Raw genomic sequence first — 19380 nt, 5'->3', positions numbered from 1 at the left:
CATTGTGAACAAACTGTGTGTTTTGTTACATCTTTAGCTGGGGCAGAACACAATCTAGAGTAGCACTGAACTCCATAGCTTGGGGTAACCTTCCCCAGAGACAACTGGCCATCCTGAAGGACAGCAAAAGCCCATTCCGTGGGTGCTGAAGTTTCTTCCTCCAGCATCACTTTTTTTGGACATGTCGTAACAAGAAAAACTTCATCACTTCAAAACATCCCCCTGCACCACCACCATATTTTTCATCAATATATTTTTCTTCTCTGACATTCTTACATGGAACCACGGAAGAACTTCAGGATCTCCAGAGAAATTGTTCTCACTATAATTATCACTATCTTGATCTTTGAGACCTCTTCTGCTATGTCTGCAGTGACTAATTTTGATGTAAACATAAAGACAGAAACAATATGGAAAGGATCTCACATCAGAAAAGACCACACACTGTGCAGAATCAGTTTAAAGACCAGCAAGGACTCTGTTCTTTCTCTCATTTCCAGGTGAACCTTGGTTTGTCTCTTTCCGAATTCTGAAAGCTGCTTGGAATTCTCATTTTGTGAGAATGCTTTAAATGCTTCTAACACTTTCTTGCTTAGAATTGGGAAGGGGCTTGATTCCTCTTTGTTAGTTATGGACCTCCTGCTTCTGATGCTGCTGGTGTCTCAGGGAATCTCTGGGAAACTTAGAACAAACTGCCTTCTGAGTTTGGAGCACCAAAATGAAAATAATCCATGGAGTTTTTACAGTCCGGGAGACCATCTGATTAGCATGGTTGCCACCGCCACAAAAATAAAGGACGTGATATTGCCTTTTGACATGGCTCCTTCTATTGAAACTAAGCTGTAAGTCATTCAGACTCTTACAGACATTCTAATGTTTCGGATACAGTAATCCCTCGCTATTTCACGGGTTTTCAAAGAGGGCTTAAATCCATTAAAAATGTTAAATCCATTAAAAATTCATAAAATCCTTCTACAGTACTACTGTACTCTATTAAAAATTGGTAGGATATCACATGTAGTTCCAGCTGAGAAACATTATAGAATGACTGTTTAATGCAAAGGGTGGGTTTTAAAAGTCCAGATACTTGTTAAATACATAAAAAAAATCTTTCCTCTACTTCACGGAAATTCATTTTTCACGGGTGGTCTTGGAATGCATCCCCAGCGAAAAACAAGGGATCACTGTACTCCTGTATTCTTCATTCATTCTTTTCATTCATTGATTCCATGATTCATACATAAACATTTATTTATTGACATCCCGTTTTTATCATGTTTATGAGTAACTTGTTGCTTGTATCCTTACGAATTATATTGTTTATATTTATAATATTGTTTCCTGATTATTTGTTCTCTATGACAATCATTAAGTGTTGTACTGCATGATTACTGACAAATGTAGCTTTTCTTTTAGATGGACTGAGAACATGTGCATCAATGACAAATTCCAATCATACTTGGCCAATAAAGAATTCTATTCTCTTCTCCTCCTCTTCTCTTCTCTTCTCTTCTATTCTATTCTAGTCCATTCCATTCAATTCCTCAAAGCAACAAACATATCTAACTCTGTCTTCTTCCTGTTTTGCTCATAACAATAATCCGATGATGTAGGACCTGAGAGAGAGGGTGTGACTGGCAAAACATTTCATGGCTAAGGCAGGGCTTAAAGTCAAGGTCTCCCACTTTCTAGACAGGTTGATTAACAACTAGAATTTATCCGCTAGAATCTCTTCCTGGGCTGCATTTTAAAAATTGATCCTGTCCCAGCCAATCTCTAGGAAGGTTAAAATAGATTGCCAGGTTAGCCCATTTCTAGAGAAACATAGATGGACAGCAGAAAAAGACCACATGGTCCATCTAGTCTGACCTTATATTATTTCCTGTATTTTATTTTAGGATGGATATATGTTTATCCCAGGCCTGTTTAGTTACTGTGGATTTACCAACCACGTCTGCTGGAAGCTTGTTCCAAGGATCTACTACTCTTTCAGTAAAATAATATTTTCTCACGTTGCTTTTGATCTTTCCCCCAAATAACCTCAGATTGTGTCCCCTTGTGTTCACTTTCTTATTAAAAACACTTACCTCCTGAACCTTATTTAACCCTTCAACATATTTAAATGTTTTGATCATGTCCCCCCTTTTTCTTCTGTTCTCCATACTATACAGATTGAGTTCCTTAAGTCTTTCCTGATACATTTTATGTGTAAGAGCTTCCACCATTCTTGTAGTCCATCTTTGGACCTGTTCAATTTGTCAATATCTTTTTGTAGGTGAGGTCTCCAGAACTGAACACAGTATTCCAAATGTGGTCTCACCAGCGCTCTATATAAGGGGATCACAATCTCCCTCTTCCTGCTTGTTATACCTCTAGCTATGCAGCCAAGCACCCTACTTGCTTTTCCTAAGGCCTGACCACACTGCTCTCCCATTTTGAGACTGTCAGAAATCACTACCCTTAAATCCTTTTCTTCTGAAGTTTTTGCTAACACAGAACTGCCAATACAATCCCCTTTTCCCCAAGTGCATTATTTTGCAAACATTAAATTGCAGTTTCCATTGCTTTGACTATTTATCTAGTAATGCTAAATCATTTACCATACTACAGACCCCTCCAGGAATATCAACCCTACTGCACACTTTAGAGTCAGTGGCAAATAGGCAAACCTTCCCTACCAAACCTTCCCCTATGTCACTCACAAATATATTAAAAATAATAGGACCCAGAACAGACCCTTTTGGCACACCGCTTGTAACCTGTCTCTGCTCAGAATACTCACCATTAACAACACATCTCTGATGTCCACGCTTCAGCCAGCTACAAATCCATTGAACTATCCAGGGATTAAGTCCAATATTCACTAACTAATCTATCAGCTCTTTATCAATTTTTAATATTTATAGGGATATAAGATAACATGGTTTTTAATTGCTTTTTCTGGATCCCATTTGAAACACCCTCTTCTTTTTATTCTGCTATTTTTATGGTTAGATCTTTAAAATCCTGAATTATTGGGCAGATTAAAATTAAGACTGCTACAAATAACCTAAATCCTCTCTTTTCAATGTTTATGAAAATTATAGTGATGGGTGACTGCCATTCACCTCTGGTTTTGGATCAGTGTTTCCATAAGATTCAATAATCTTGAGGAGACAAAGAGGATAAAATTTGAAAACAAAGTATTTTGTTGTTTCTTTGATGATGTTGATGATGAAGAAGAAGATGTTAATGATAAAATATACATTTTTAAATGCAGGGGTTTTAGTGATCATTCAGAGATCCTACGCTTCATTTTCACCATTCAAGTGGTCAACAAGAATCCCCATTTCCTGCACAATATCACTCTTGGCTACAACATCCATGACAACTATTTGAACACCCTTGGCACTTCAGATGCATTGCTGGACATAATCTCTACTGGAGAAGCCAATGTTCCCAACTACAGCTGTGGAAGGAAGGACAATAATTTGGCCCTTATTGATGGAGCTGACTGGGACATCTCAATCCAGATGTCAACATTAGTAATGCCCTATAAAATCCCACAGGTTTGTGTGTATGATTTGTCATTTTAAAATGAACTGGGGATGGTGATTATTTAGTGATACATCCAACCAGTGGTAGGTTCCACTTACCTTTGACACTGGTTCTCATCACGACATTTTGAAATTTCACTTCTGTGAATGCTCTGTAGTGGGATTCAGCCCAAAACACAGCTGAAGAGCTGATCAGCTGTGCTGTGTTTGAAGAAATAAAGATGAGTATTAGCCCAGAGTTTGGCAGGAAGGCTCTTTTTGAAGCAGAGAAAGAAGAAAGGCCATCCAAAGACTTAAAATTCCACCAAATTTTTTTAAAAAGATGGCAGTACCCATGGACTTCCAATACCCAAACTGGATCCGTGATGCCATCATGTCATCAGCGTGTCATTAGCAGTTCAGGCGATCTGGTCTGAACTGGGAGGAGCCCACTCTTGCATCCAACCATATCTTCTCTATCGAAGAGTTCCTTTGCCCATTGAAAATGTCATGACTAAGAATTGAGATCATAGTGGTGGTTAGGCAAGGGTCAAAGCAGACATATCTTGTGATGATACCACCTCCATTGTTTGAGGGCTTTTTCTGTACACATGTGAACATGAGGAGATCCTCTGTGTCCATTCAAAGGGACATCTGTAAACAGAAAGATGCAGCAGTGATGGAAAACTCTTTTTTTTTTTTTGCAGGAATCCAACCAAAATATTTTCAATGGTGAATAAATCCCATATTCATGAAAAGAAACCCAATGGGTTATTTTACATACAGTTGATTCAATATTTATGTCTTAAGGATTTGAAAGGACCACTAGTGCAGTGTTCTGGTGCCCCACTAGGGGCTGCTCTAGGAGCTGAATGGTTGGTTAACATTGATTGGCTGTCATATTAGTCTGCCTATAATTAAGAAGGTGTCACTAGCTCATCTCCTCAGAAATGTTAAGGTTGTGCTGTCTATTCTAGTAAATGAGTTAAGAGTTACCAGACCTTTGTCACACCTCAGTTACTACCCACTCGCTATTAAACATAGCAACTAGTGTTAATTAACAACTTTATGAAATGGATTATCTTAAGGACTGTTAGTAAAAACATATGTATGGATGCATAGTGACCTATAGCATTAAATAACCAGTTTATTTAAAAAATTACATTAGCCAATGTATCAACTATTTTTACCCTAATCTGCTGAAATTTATCACAAAAGATCGAGAGTCCCAGAAAGACCTTTCTTCCAACTGAATATCCCAGCTGTGATATTTACATATATAAAGCTAATGACTAATCAACAATGAACTATTCTAATATGTTCACGAGATCCAAGTTGGTATTATTATTATTATTATTATTATTATTATTATTATTATTATTATTAATATTATTATTAATTAGATTTTTATGCCGCCCTCTCCGAGGACTCAGAGCGGCTCACAACAAGAAAAAAACAGTAAAAAAGAAAGAAAGAATCATTTTGTTATTTAACATGGTCTACGAAATATGTGAAAATATCAATTTTAAAATAGTAAATATAAACCTATATAAGAGTTTATGAAAATATATATACATTTTTTTAAGAGAAGAGGGAAGAATTTACATTTATATTGTAAATAGTCACCATCTAATACAATTTAACTACTAAATTCAAATATTCAAAATAGTATAACAACACACATCTCTTTTTCATTGTTTCCCACCAAGTATATACCTTCTGCCAAATATCATAAAATTCTGATTCTTCTTGGTTATTTAACCGTCTTGTCATCACATCAAGCTCGGCACAATCTAAAACTTTCTTGAGAATATCCGTTTCTTTTGGAATCTCAGTATCTTTACATTTTTGCGCAAAGGCTATCCTAGCTGCTACTAATATATGAAACATTAAATAATATATATCTTTTTTATATTTGTTATTTGATATGCCTAGTAAGAAGAATTCTGGCATTTTCTTAATTTCTTGCTGTGTTATTTCTCTCATCCATTTTTCTATTAAGTTCCAATATTCTTTTGCTTTTGGACAAGTCCACCAAGTGTGGTAATAGGTACTATTTCTGTTTTGGATTTCCAGCAATTGGGTGAGTTAGTTTGGAACATTTTTGAAATTCTATTTGGTGGTAGGTGCCATCTATAAAACATCTTAATCTGATTTTCTTTGAAAGAAGTTGACTTCTTCCTCCCTTTTCCAACACTTCAAAACTACAGGACATGAAATTGATTTTGACAGAACTAAATTAATTTCCAAAACAGAACACTACAGCAAAAGAATAATCATGGAAGCCATCGAGATAGAAAAACATCCCCAAAATATGAACAAACATCTGGAAACCAGCCCTCATTAACAAACGTATCCCAGCCATGCAAACTGAAACCAGACTCAGAACACACATTGCAATATAACTAAGTAGCCTGCAAGCTCCAACTACTCAGGATATCACTGCCAATCCACAAACATCAACTAATCAGCATACCTCAGTTACATCAACGACCCCAGGTGTTACCCCACTGACTCACCAGGAGGTCTCAACACAGCATGCAGCTGCTGAGCCATCAAACCACACCCACCCACCAGTATTTATAGAGGGAAGGCAGCTCAGGTCTCGCTGTATTTTCCCTAGAACAAGGACAGAAGCACCAGCTACAGGTTCAAATCCCAGTGAGGATACGGCTAGCTGATGAGAAGACACAACCTCGAAATTGATCTATTCTAGTCTCCATTCATTTTCACTTCAGTAAAATATGCTTTATACTCTATAATATATAAAGCATATTCAGTACCAAGAATAACAGAGCATTCTTGATTGCTTTTTCAGATTAGTTGGAGGATTGTTTCAGAGGCTTTGAGTGACAAAAGTCAATTCCCTTTTTTCTACCGGATGTCCACAAAAGAAGGGATCCAATATCCAGGAATTGTGCAACTGCTCCTCCATTTCAGATGGACCTTAATTGGCCTCTTTAATTCAAACACAGAAAATGGAAAGAATTTCATGAGGACTTTTGCTCCTTTGCTTGTGAGGAATGGAATCTGTGTTGTTATATCACAACAATTCTCAATAACCATCAATGCAGCTTACTTCAGGCATGCCTTCTCCAAATGGAGACAAGTCAATGTTTTGGTCCACTTTTTGGAATATGATTCCATTTGGGAAAGAATTTTTCCTTTCCATTTAACATTTGAAGGTTTGCCAAGATCCGTTGAAGGGAAAGTGTGGATCATGACAGGCCTGGGAACTTATAACCGCAAAAAGCACATACTTTACAAATACGTCCATAGTATTTGGACGTTCACTTTTTTGATGAAACAATGGCAAAATGATCATACATTTGTACCATTATTGTTTGTGGACCCTGAGTTTGAAGATCAGTCTTTTCATTGTTCTTTTTCCAAGAACATCTTTTCTGTCAAGAGCCGGAAAACATGCACCCAGAAAGCACCAATGGAGAACCAGAAGAAAAGGAACAGGATCCAGATTAAAAACCGCCACTATATTCACAGTGTTATTAGGACTTTGACCTATGCTTTGAATGCTGCGTACTCCTCCAGATCCAGGAGGAGAAAGGAGGAGAGTGGAAAGAATTTGAGGGCTCTAAGATTGCAGCCATGGGAGGTAAGACGTCCTAACAAGGATTAATCAAACTTAGTTGCAAAGGAGGAGGGGAATCATTTCAACCTCCTTGTGCTACAAAAGACCAGTAGGTTTGGTCAATCTAATCACTCATGGGATAATGTTTCAAAGAGAGGGTACCAACAACATATATATGAGTCCTTCTGGAGTTGGGCAGCATATAAATATCACTAAGCAAATGAACAAACAAACAAACAATATTAAAAATGCATTTACATAGATTATTGTATGCATCGGTTTGTGATTAGCATAATAGAAGTTTACATTCATAGATTGGAAGGAGATACTAAGGTCAACTAGCCCGTCTTTGACTAATAGCTGCTTGTTCTTAGCATTAAGACAATCAATGAAGTGGAGACCTCATTTTTCCTCAGCCAGAATCTTCTTTCTTGTGAAAGAAGATTTCCCTATCTCTGACACTTTGGAATACCGGAAAAAATATCTTAAGCTTCTATACAACTTTTTTCAGCTATTATAATCGTGTTTTATCTTCCATTCTCCAATGACATTTTTTTGTTCATTTCAGTTTAAATCAATTACCGTGTTTTTTGGATTATAAGTCGCACCTTAGTTTTTGGGGAGGAAAATAAGAAAAAAACTGATTGGTGGGTGGACCAGCCTCCCAGAATACCCCCATCTGTTCCCAGAAGTGAATTTTAGCAACAGGTTGATTGATTGTGAGCTCTGTACCTTGCTTTTGTTCCTACCTCTGAAATTTCCATTTCAGAGGGTTTTTTCTGAAGCTCCATTTCAGAGGGTTTTTTCAGCCTCTGAAACCTCCATTTGAGAGGCTGGGTGTATAATATGCACCCATCTTTTTGGAGTATATTTGAAGTATAAGATGCACCCAGATCTTCACCCACTTTTTTGAGGGAAAAAGGTGCGTCTTGTACTCCAAAATATATGGTAAATGTTGGAAATGCCACCAGGTACCAGGATCATATGTGGTGGACGTGTGCAGAAACAAGAAATCATTGGGCACAAATTTGAATTTATTTATTTATTCATTTATTTATTATTTAGATTTGTATGCCGCCCCTCTCCGCAGACTCGGGGCGGCTTCTCCGCAGACTCGGGGTGGCTATGCTGTTAGAAAAGATAACACAGCAACATATTGAGTTGTTTTTGTTGGGTATTTTGTCAGAGAAATATATTAAATAAAATGTTTATTTAATTATTCATGTAATAACTGCAGCTAGAATTGTATTTGTGCAAAATTGGAAAGCAGGCAAAATCCCTATAAAGGGAGAGATAATTAAGAAAATATTAGAATGTGCAGAAAGGAACAGACTAACAATGGCAATTAAAGGAAAAGAAGAATCAAGAGTACTGTAAGACATGGGAGTGTTTTTATCATTGGATAGAGAATGAATATAGATTAAAGGAGTTATGAAATTAAATAAAGCAAGTAGGAAAATGTTTTGATAGAAGATAAGTTAAATTGAACTGTTTAAAGATTAAGCTGTTTAAATATTAAGAAAATTGAGATAAATGCTGACACAAATATTTTCTACGCAGATGATTGATGACGTAATGTTTGTTGGAAAAATAAAATAAAAACTTTTTTTAAAAAAGAATATATTTTGTTCATTGGAAAAGGTGCTCTCAGACTATTTCTAATTTTCAGCTTTCATAGACGAAGTTGATCCTAAGCTGCATGAACAGGGGGATACACTCCAAGACCAGAGAGGTAATAATACCACTCTCTAAGGGCCTGGTCAGACCGCACCTGGAATATTGCATCCAGTTCTGGTCACCACACTTCAAAAGAGATATAGAGACTCTGGAAAGGGTGCAGAAAAGAGAAACTAAAATGATAAAGGGACTAGAGACCAGGCCATACAAGGAAAGATTGCTGGAACTGGGCATGGGTAGTCTAGTAAAAAGAAGGGCTAGGGGGGGCATGATAGCTGTATACAGGTATTTAAGGGGTTGCCACGAAGAGGAGGGGGTCAAACTATTTTCCAGGGCACCAGCGCACCGGACAAGGAACAAAGGTTGGAAGCTGACCAAGGAAAGATTCAACCTGGAGATAAGGAAGAACTTCCTGACGATCAGAGCGATCAACCAGTGGAACAGCCTGCCAGCGAAGGTTGTGAACTCCACAACAAATACAAACTTAATGTAAACTGCTCCAAATTCGCCTGCAGGAAATACATTAGTAATAACAACAACAACAACAATAATAATAATAATAATTTATTAGATTTATATGCCACCCCTCTCCGAGGACTCGGCGTTGTGAGCTCCATGCCCGGAGGAGGAGGACAGCGAACAGGAGGGGGATGAAGAGTCGGATGGGGGAGAGGAACATCAGGAATGGGATGAAGGAGAACAGCATGAGAGCCCCCAGGGGGGGGGGCTCTCCCCAGCCAGTAGCTTGGAATCATTAGGTGATGACGCACAAGCTGTCATTGACATGCGACAGAGACGTTCAGAGCAAAGAAAGGAGCAGTTAAAAACCTATTATAAATGTTGAATGAGAAACAGCTGGGTTTGGGTGTGGTTCTCATCAGCAGGGTTTAAAAGACAGGCAAGCCCTTGAAGCCATGTGGAGTGTTATCAATTTTGGAGTTACGTGAACCTGCTTTGATTCTCGGTGTCTCTGATCTTGGCTTGTGGCCCAGTTTCGTTTTGGCAGCAAGAATCCTGTATTGCTTCATGGCCTTCGTCTATATCTTTGAAGTTCCAGTGTTTTCCTGTTTGTAAGGACACTTTCTGTTACCTGTGTTTTCTTTGAATTATATAAACTGCCTTTGCCTTCTACCGGTGTGTCTGGCTTATCTTTTTGGGTTGGTTTTAGCTTCCGGAGTGACCCAGACAGAACAAATGCCATGAAGGGCTTTATAGGTCATGACTAACACTTTGAATTGTGACCGGAAATGGATCGGCAGCCAGTGCAAGCCATGGAGTGTTGACGAGATATAGGCATATCCAGGGAAGCCCATGATTGCTCTCGTGGTCGCATTCTGCACAATAACTTTTCAAAGGTAGCCCCATGTAGAAAGCGTTGCAGTAGTCGAACCTCGAGGTGATGAGGGCATGAGTGACTGGTGCACCAGACGAACCTGGGCAAATGCCCTCCTCACCACAGCTGAAAGATGGTGCTCTAATGTTAGCTGTGGATCGAGGAGGACACCCAAGTTGCAGACCCTCTCTGAGGGGGTCAGTAATCCCCCCCAGGGTAATGGACGGGCAGATGGAATTATCCTTGGGAGGCAAAGCCCACAGCCACTCTGTCTTGTCAGGGTTGAGTTTGAGCCTATTGACACCCATCCAGACCCTATCAGCCTCCAGGCACCAGCACATCACTTCCACTTCTTCGCTGACTGGACATAGGGTGGAGATGTAAATCTGGATATCATCAGCATACTGATGATAGCTCACCCCATGCCCCTGGATGATCTCACCCAGCAGTTTCATGTAGATATTAAATAGCATGGGGGAGAGGACCGACCCCTGAGGCACCCCACAATGGAGAGACCTAGAGGTCGACCTCTGACCCCCCACTAACACCGACTGTGACCGGACAGAGAGGTAGGAGGAGAACCACTGAAGGACAGTGCCTCCCACTCCCAACCCCTCCAGCCGGTGCAGAAGGATACTATGGTCGATGGTATCGAAAGCCGCTGAGAATCAATGTCCCTATGCCTGATGGCAGAGGTGGGTTTTGAGGGGTTTGCAAAAGGCAAGGAGGGTGTGGGCAGTCCTAATCTCTGGGGGGAGTTGATTCCAGCTATGCATGGAATTAGCCTTTAGTACTGCATTCTAAGCACTGTACCACCACATCTCTTATACATTCTTGTTTTTATGCTAATAAATTTTGTATTAATTTATAATGTAACATACAAAGAAAATTCAAAAATAAATAATAGGAAAAATAAGAAAGACAAATTGTTCAATTGTTCAATTTATTTGTGACCCGCTCTACAATTTCCCCTATAAAATTTTCAATTATTATTTTGTCAATATATAATTAACAATTTTTGCTGAACTATTTTTTTAATTGATGAAGATATGAGTGACAATTGATCTCCCAACTAAGCATTCTTGCAAGTTGGATTATTTTACAAGAATGGTTCAAAGATGAAACAGTCATATAGAATAATAATCTAAGGTCTCAGGTTTTAAAATTCCTCAATGTTTTGATTCTAGTTCCTCCCCTTCCTGGAGAAAAATGAATTTTGCAATTTTTCCCAGCGGAAAGTGTACTTGGATAAAAATGGAGAAATAGCGGCAGATTTCAAAATCATGACCTTAGTGATTGTTCCCAAGGATGATCACATCAAAGAACAAATGGGGACATTTAAAAGACAGACACTTGATATCAGCCAAGATGCCCTGTCAAAGATGAAGTTGCTCAACAAGGTAGCTTATTTTTCCCTTCAGAGCTTTAGGATCCATTTCAAATTGGTTCAACCTTGAGGCTTGATATTGGGGAGTCAAACCCTGATAGTTTTTTGTAAACAGCTTGGAAGGATTCAGTAGGTGTCCTTCACCTGTTATTTGACTGCAGTTCACAAAGAAAAAGGCTATTCTGTTCACCTGTTCCCAAGTTCAGGTTTGAATGGATCCAATAAAATCCAATCAAATCTGAATTGACTTCCTATGGGTCCCAATGCAAAATGAGATTTCAAATCAGGATTCGTGTTGTCAGATTAAAGATATAGTCCTCTGAAAGGGTAGGAACGGGGTCTGTGATGTTGTTAAACTTCATGGCTATGTGAAAAATGGAGGAATGTGTGTTAGCACCACCGTGAGAAGGAATCAACTGGTTGTCATTTAATGCTTACATCTTTTGTCAATTCCTTCCATCTGGACTCAATTAAATAAAAATGTACCACATTGTAATGTGATTTGCAAGAAGCAAAAGGCAAGAACTATTTAGAACTATTTAGAGGTTTAGTATTTACTTAGGTGAAGCCCAGAGACTACTTGGCTAATGTTCATGTCAACTTTCATTTTCCATGGATGGTACGTCTTAACATATTTTCCTTGGCATTTCTTATTCTTTTTAGTCTCTACCTCAGTCCAAATGTGTGGAAAATTGTCATCCTGGATTTGTCAAGCGGGCTCGAGAAGAAGAGCCAGTTTGCTGCTATGACTGTGTTCCTTGTCCAGAGGGGACCATCTCCACTCAGCAAGGTGAGTGACTCCCAACGAAAGACTGTTAGATCCATCCATATCCATATAGTGGTCAATCATCCTTTAAAATTGTTATCAAATCTAGGAAATATATTGCTCCAACCTCTCACTTTTAGAAACTAAATACTTGCAAGGATGGATAAAAACTGAACTTCTCTGCTTGAATTCATTGAGAATTGATCATGAACATTAAAGATTTTAATGTTATTTTTTTCTTAGAATTCTTTTATTATTTATCAAATTTATATGGTGAGCCATATCATGATTCCAGGTAGCATACCACAAACCGACAATAAAATCTTTTCATAACCAGATAAAAGCAATGAAACATTAAAAAAAACCACCAAGATTCAACTAGTTGTTCCCGGCTCTTGGGGCAGTGCTCATCTCCATTTCAAAGCCAAAGAGCCAGCGCTGTCCAAAGATGTACCTGTCGTCATGTGGCCGGCATTACTAAATGCCCAAAGTGCATAGAACGCTGCTATCTTCCCACAAAAGGTGGTCCCTATTTTTCTACTTGCATTTTTTCATGCTTTTGAACTGCTAGGTTGGCAGAAGCTGGGAGTTCACTCTGTTATGTGGCGCTAGGGATTCGAACCACAAAACTGCCAACCTTTCTGATTGACCAGCTCAACGTTTTGGCCTCTGAGACACCATGTCCCCACAAAATTGGCCATATCTTCCTCCTAATAATGGAGTGGAGACCTTTCAACCAAATAGTTCTCAATGCAAGCCAGAGATCAAGGTGGCTGGTCACAAAATGGGTTAACCTTTTGTAATACCAGTTTATGGTTAACGGCAATGGCTCGATGGCATGAGAGACTGGATATGCTTTGAAGACTTGGACTGTGACAGTTTTTACTAGCAAATGAAAGGGATCTTGAGCTTTTGAGCTATGGCAAGATTTATAAAGTTGCTGTTGCCCATGAATCTCCAAAAATGGGGATAATTGTTTCTTGGCTATCCATACAGGGTTATGATAGAATCAAGTTTTCATAATGCAATTAGATGTGTTTCAATTTACTTCATTAGTGCTTGGGAGCTGCCTCCCCTCCCTGCTTTTAATTAATGTAGGAGTGGCATTTGTCATTTCCCTGGCCCTAAGTCTTGCTGTCTTTGTAGTCAGGGCCGCCATCAGGAATTTTGGGGCCCCATACAGCCTAAGTGCCTGCCCCCCCGCCATTTTAAAACTACTGCCCCCCAAATCCCGTGCCATGCCACCATGGCCACACACCCTGGGCAAGCCCTCCCCCGGCCCTCTGAGGTCAAACACAGCCCTGATGTGGCCTTCAATGAAATTGAGTTTGACACCCCTGGCCTAGAGGCTAAATCCTATGACCAAAATAAGGAAAAACCTGGGACTGGGCGGCATAGAAATAATAAATAAATAAATAAATAAATAAATAAATAAATAAATAAATAAATAAATAAATAAATAAATAAATAAATAAATAAATAAATAAGTAAGTAAGTAAGTAAGTAAGTAAGTAAGTAAGTAAGTAAGTAAGTAAATAAATAAAGAAATAAAGAAATAAATCCCTTCTTTTTTATTAAAAGAAATTAATAATTTTAAAAAACCAAAATCCATTACTATTAAAACTAAAACAACCACCCAGGCCTGGATGAGGCGAGCGGCTGGCCACCCAAGTCTCGTTCCCAAATGGATTTTTTTACACAGAAGGCTGCTTAGGAAAGAAACAAAATTTAACACAAGCGCAACTATCGTTTGCAAACGGCTTTTTTGGCTTGTAAAAGGAATTGGGGTGCAAAAGCAAACTACTCGTGTCGGCCCGGGCCCGGATGAGGCGAGCGCCCGGCAGCCCAAGTCTTGTTTCCCAACGCCGCATTGCCACCACCCCGAAGGGGGTCCTACCTTCGCCGCACACTTCATTCCGGGACTGGGAGGACCGCACTGACAAAGACTCCGTCGGGGCTTCGAGTCCTGCCTCATGAGGGCCAGAGGGCACGCCTTTTTCGCTGGTTAGGCAGGCGGCCGGCAAGAGAAGGCCGGTACTGCGCCTGTGCACAAATTACTGCAGGCACCAGGAGGCCGACCGGCAAAACCAGGGACCCCCATTTTTCAATTTGGCCGGGCCCCTGACGCCACTACCAGTAGTACCGGCCTATCAGCGGCCCTGTTGGTAGTGATTAGTAGAAATGTTCTATCCAGGATGTTGATTTCCTCTTCTGGGAGGCTAAGAAGGGCAGTTCTCTGAAAGAGATGGGAAATGAAATTTCATTTCAGGCACAAAAAATCAGCTCCAATTTAGAATTAATATATGAAAAACTCATAGAAATGAAAAAATACAGAAGACCCTACTCTTAACTTTCATTGGCTGACTTAGTTGCTATGCTTATTCATTGCTGACCTTGTTATCATTGGCTATTCCAGTTTATGAATATTTTAAGAATACATAATAAGAATGTGGTGGGTTGCCACAGTGAAAAGTAGTTGTGGGGCCAAACATTACTTTTGGGGGAGTTTATTTCATTGTTGTTTTTTATAATTACAGATATGGGGGCTGTGAGCTCCCCAAAGTTTGGTTTAAGATGGGAAGCCAGGGAAATTGTAGACATTTTTGTAATTTATTATGGCTTGCATCTCTCTTAAGATTGGCTGATATCCAAACAAGGTCTTTCTTTCAATGTGAAAGAACACACTATAAAATAAATATTACTTTCTGTTTTCTCAGATACTGAAAAATGCACCAAGTGCCCAGATGATCAATATCCAAATGAGAACTGAATCCAATGTATCCCCAAGAGAATAAACATATGGGGAACATCTGGGCATCATCTTGACTTCCTTTTCTCTATTCTTGTTCCTAACTACAGTCTTTGTTTTAATCATATTCATTAAATACCTAGAAACTCCCATTGTCAAAGCCAATAACCGGGACCTGTCCTACATCCTCCTGGTCTCCCTCCTGCTTTGCTTCTTGTCCTCTTTTTTCTTCATTGGCCAACCAAGAAGAGCCACTTGTCTTCTCCGACAAACAGTGTTCAGCATTGTCTTCTCAGTAGCTGTGTCTTCTGTTTTGGCCAAAACAATTACAGTGGTATTGGCCTTCATTGCCACAAAACCAGGGAACAAGGTGAGAAAATGGTTAGGAAAGAGCTTGGCCAACTCAATCATCCTTTCTTGTTCTGCTGGCCAAGTTATCATCTGTGCCATGTGGCTGGGAATTTCTCCTCCTTTTCCTGATTCTGACTTGCACACCCAGCCAGAAGAGATCATCCTTCAGTGCAATGAAGGCTCTGTCATTATATTTTACCTTGTCCTTGGCTACATGTGTTTCGTAGCTACAATTTGCTTCACTGTAGCTTTCCTGGCCAGGAACCTGCCTGGGGCCTTCAATGAAGCCAAGTTGATCACCTTCAGCATGCTGGTTTTCTGCAGTGTCTGGGTCTCCTTCCTGCCCACTTACCTGAGCACTAAAGGAAAATTCATGGTGGTTGTGCAGATCTTCTCCATCTTAGCCTCCAGTGCTGGCCTGCTGGGCTGCATCTTCTTCCCCAAGTGCTACATTATCCTCCTGAGACCTGATCTAAACACTAAGGAACATCTAATGATAAAAGTGGGAAACTGATTGTGAATTTGTTTCATAGGCCTATAATATTTAATTATTCATTGAAGTTATTACAGGGTTTGCATCTGTTTGATTAAGGTGATTTAAAATTGAAATAATTAAAATTAGGATGTTCAAGAATAGTGAAATTAAAATCCAAGCTAATCAAACACAACACATGTGAATAAATAAATAAATGTATGATTCATTTATCCACACTTTTGATTATTATGATTTGCCTCTTAGACTGGGAAAAACTGGTAATTGGTCATATGAATCCCTTTTGCAAATTTGAGACCAAATAATGTTGCATGTTGGTTGATATTTAGTATTGCCTCTTGGAAGTAATTTTGGTGCCAGGATTCAGGTTAATGACAGAATCACAGTCTCCATGTGAGTGAAGAAAAAACACTTTTCCCTCTCCCAAAATATTTGCAAACTCCATGGACTTAAGAACATAAGAACATAAGAAGAGCCATGCTGAATCAGGCCAAACCCATCAAGTCCAGCATTCTGCATCACACAGTGGCCCACCAATTGTCCATGCGGATCTTGAGCAGAAAGAGAAGGCAAGACCCTCCCTTGCCCCTGACCCCCAACAAATGGCACAAGGGAATCCTGCCTGCCTCAAGCAACATAGAAGCAGCACATGGAGATCTGTTTCAATAATCACCGATACACTTGGCATCCATGAATCTGTCTAATCCTGCCTTGAAGCTATCAAGGCTGACAATTGTCATGACCTCTTCTAGAAGTGAATTCCATAAACCAACGGCCCTCTGGGTGAAGAAATATTTCCCTTGGTTTGTCCTCACTTTCTTACCTATGAGCTTTAGGGAGTGCCCCCTTGTCCTAGTATTATGTGATAGAGAAAATAATTTTTCTCTATCCACCTTTTCTATCCCATGCATGATTTTATACACTTCAATCAAGTCACCCCTTAAACACCATCTTTCAAGGCTGAAGAGACCAAGGCCTTGCAACCTGGTTTCATAAGGGAGATGCTCAATTTCCTTGATCATTCTTGTTGCCATTTTTGAACCTTTTCCAGTTCCATTATAACCTTCTTGAGGTGCGGTGACCAGAACTGTACACAGTACTCCAAGTGTGGTCTCACCATCAATTTGTACAGAGGCCAAACTTACCAACTTATTTTCAATTGCCTTCCTAATCATGCCAAGCATAGAATTTGCTTTTTTTACTGCTGCTGTGCACTGGGCTGACATCTTCATTGAGCTGTCCACCAAAACCCCAAGATCCTTTTCTTGGGTTGTCTCAGAAAGTTTGGTCCCCATCAGTTGGTAGGTATAATTGGGGTTCTTTGCCCCGAGGTGCATAACTTTGCACTTTGTTAGGTTAAAATGCATTTGCTACTTTGTTGCCCACTCACTCAATTTCGAGAGATCATTCTGGAGCTCCTGACAATCAGTTTCACTTTTCACTACCCGGACCAATTTTGTGTCGTCAGCAAACTTTGCTACCTCACTATTTACTTCTACATCCAGATCATTAATGAATAAATTAAAAAGTAAAGGTCCCCAAATTGAACCTTGGGGTACACCACTTCTCACTTCTTTCAATCCAGAGAATTGTCCATTTATTGCCACCCATTGCTTCCTACAATTTAGCCAGTTACCAATCCAGGACAAGACCTGTCCTCTAATTCCCTGGCTGAAGAGCTTTTTAAGGAGCCTTTGGTGAGGGATTTTGTCAAAATCCTTTTGAAAGTCAAGATATACAATATGAACTGGGTCCACTTTCTCTATGTATTTATTTACACCCCCAAAGAATTCTAACAAGTTAGTAAGACATGATTTGCCTTTGCAGAAACCATGTTGATTTTCTTTCAGCAATGCCTGCTTTTTCTATGTGCCCAGTAATTTTATCTTTAATAATGATTTCCATCATTTTACCTGGAACTGAGGTTAAACTGACTGACCTATAGTTTCCTGGATCACCTCTTGATCCTTTCTTGAAGATCGGGGTTACATTTGCCTCCCTCTAATCCTCAGGTACAGTACCTGATCTTAGAGAAAGGTTATATATTTAACTAGAAGTTCAGCAATTTCACACTTGAGTTCCTTGAGAACTCTAGGGTGGATGCCATCTAGATCCAGTGATTTGTTGACATTTAGTTTAGAGAGGCTTGCAAGAACATCTTCCTTGTTTATCTCCATCTGGTTTAATTCTTCTAATTCCCTCCCTGGGAAAACTAATTCAGTGGCAGGCAAATGCTCTCTATCCTCCTCAGTGAAAAAGGAGGAAAGGAAGTCATTTAGCTTCTCAGCAATCTCCTTATCTTCTCTGATTGTGGGGCTGCTGTGAAGATCATAAGTGTGAAAAAGGGGCATAAGTCACTTTTTTTCAGGGCCCTTGCGACTTTGAATGGTCAATAAATGAACCATTGTAAGTCAAAGACAACCTGCCTTCCCCCCCAGATGCTTTCTGTGGAGCTTCAAAATGGACTCCTGATCTGCTTCTAAAATAGTGCACTGGTCAGACAGATAATCCTTGACTTCTGACCCCAATGGAGGCCAACATTTCTATCTCCTGAGTAACAGTTATTAAGTGAGTTCTGCCTCACTTTACCACCTTTCTTGGCACAGTCGTTAAGCGAATCCCTGCAGTTGCTTTTCAGAAGATCCCAAAAGATGTTCACATAATGCTGGGACATTGCCACCATCATGACTAGAGTCCTTGGAGAGGGGCGGCATACAAATCTAATAAATTATTATAACTACGGACCAGTTGTCAAGTGTCCAAAATTTGATCCAATAACCCCTTTATTTCTCTAACAAAGTCCTTCCTTCCTCTGTCCCTTCATTCATTTCATCCTTCCTTCCTTCCTTCCTTCCTTCCTTCTTCCCTTCATTTTCCTTCTCTCCATCTCTTTTTCCTTCTCTCCCCTTCTCTCTCTCATTTGTTTTTTTCTCTCCCTCATTCTTTCCCTCCATCATTTTCTGATTTTTCTCTTTCTCCTTTTCTCTCTCTCACTTTCCCTCCCCCTCTCACTTCCCCGTCTCTCTTTACCTCTCATCTCTCTGCTTCTGCCTCCGTCTCTGTCTCTCTCTTTGCTTCTCTCTTTTCTTTCTCTCACTGTCTCTCAGTCTCTGTTTGTGTTTGTGTGAGGTCGGGGATGGAGATTTACTCCCTATTCCTACCATCTCATCTCCTAGAAGCCTCCTCAGGGTTGTACAGGAACCTCACCAGGAAGCTGATTGGAGTGCAACAGCTTCCCCCTGGTGGAATGGGGTGGTGGGTGGGGGCTCCCTGCACCTATTCTTTCCAGGGCCATGTGGGGGCTGCAGCTCCAGAGGCTGCAGTGGACCCGCCAAGGAGAAAGAGTGGCCAGAGGATGGGCAGGGGTGGGTGTAGTCCCCAGAGTGGAGAGCTGGAGAAGCCAGTTGGGCTTTGAGCCCATGGGGGTTTGTCCCCACCCGACAGCTTGGGAGGGGCAGATTGGTCACTGCTAGTTGCTGGCCATGTGACCAGATGGGAGTGGCTTGAACAATCATCATTC

General features: G+C 40.0%; 1 protein-coding gene across 1 annotated transcript; it reads left to right on the top strand.

Annotated features, from left to right (window-relative positions):
- Window positions 1–276: 276 nt before the first annotated feature.
- LOC139159081 (vomeronasal type-2 receptor 26-like) lies at window positions 277–15881 on the top strand. The gene is made up of 7 exons (XM_070736444.1): window positions 277–500; window positions 597–842; window positions 3260–3548; window positions 6334–7128; window positions 11302–11514; window positions 12165–12291; window positions 15127–15881. The coding sequence occupies exons 1-7, from the start codon at window positions 277–279 to the stop codon at window positions 15879–15881; spliced, it is 2649 nt and encodes an 882-aa protein (XP_070592545.1).
- Window positions 15882–19380: the final 3499 nt, after the last annotated feature.

This window comes from Erythrolamprus reginae, chromosome 2 (genome assembly GCF_031021105.1).
Source record: "Erythrolamprus reginae isolate rEryReg1 chromosome 2, rEryReg1.hap1, whole genome shotgun sequence".
In the NCBI taxonomy this organism is placed as follows: domain Eukaryota; kingdom Metazoa; phylum Chordata; class Lepidosauria; order Squamata; family Dipsadidae; genus Erythrolamprus; species Erythrolamprus reginae.
The sequence above is the reverse complement of the archived record's forward strand: the minus strand, read 5'-3'. Positions and strand labels throughout refer to the sequence as shown.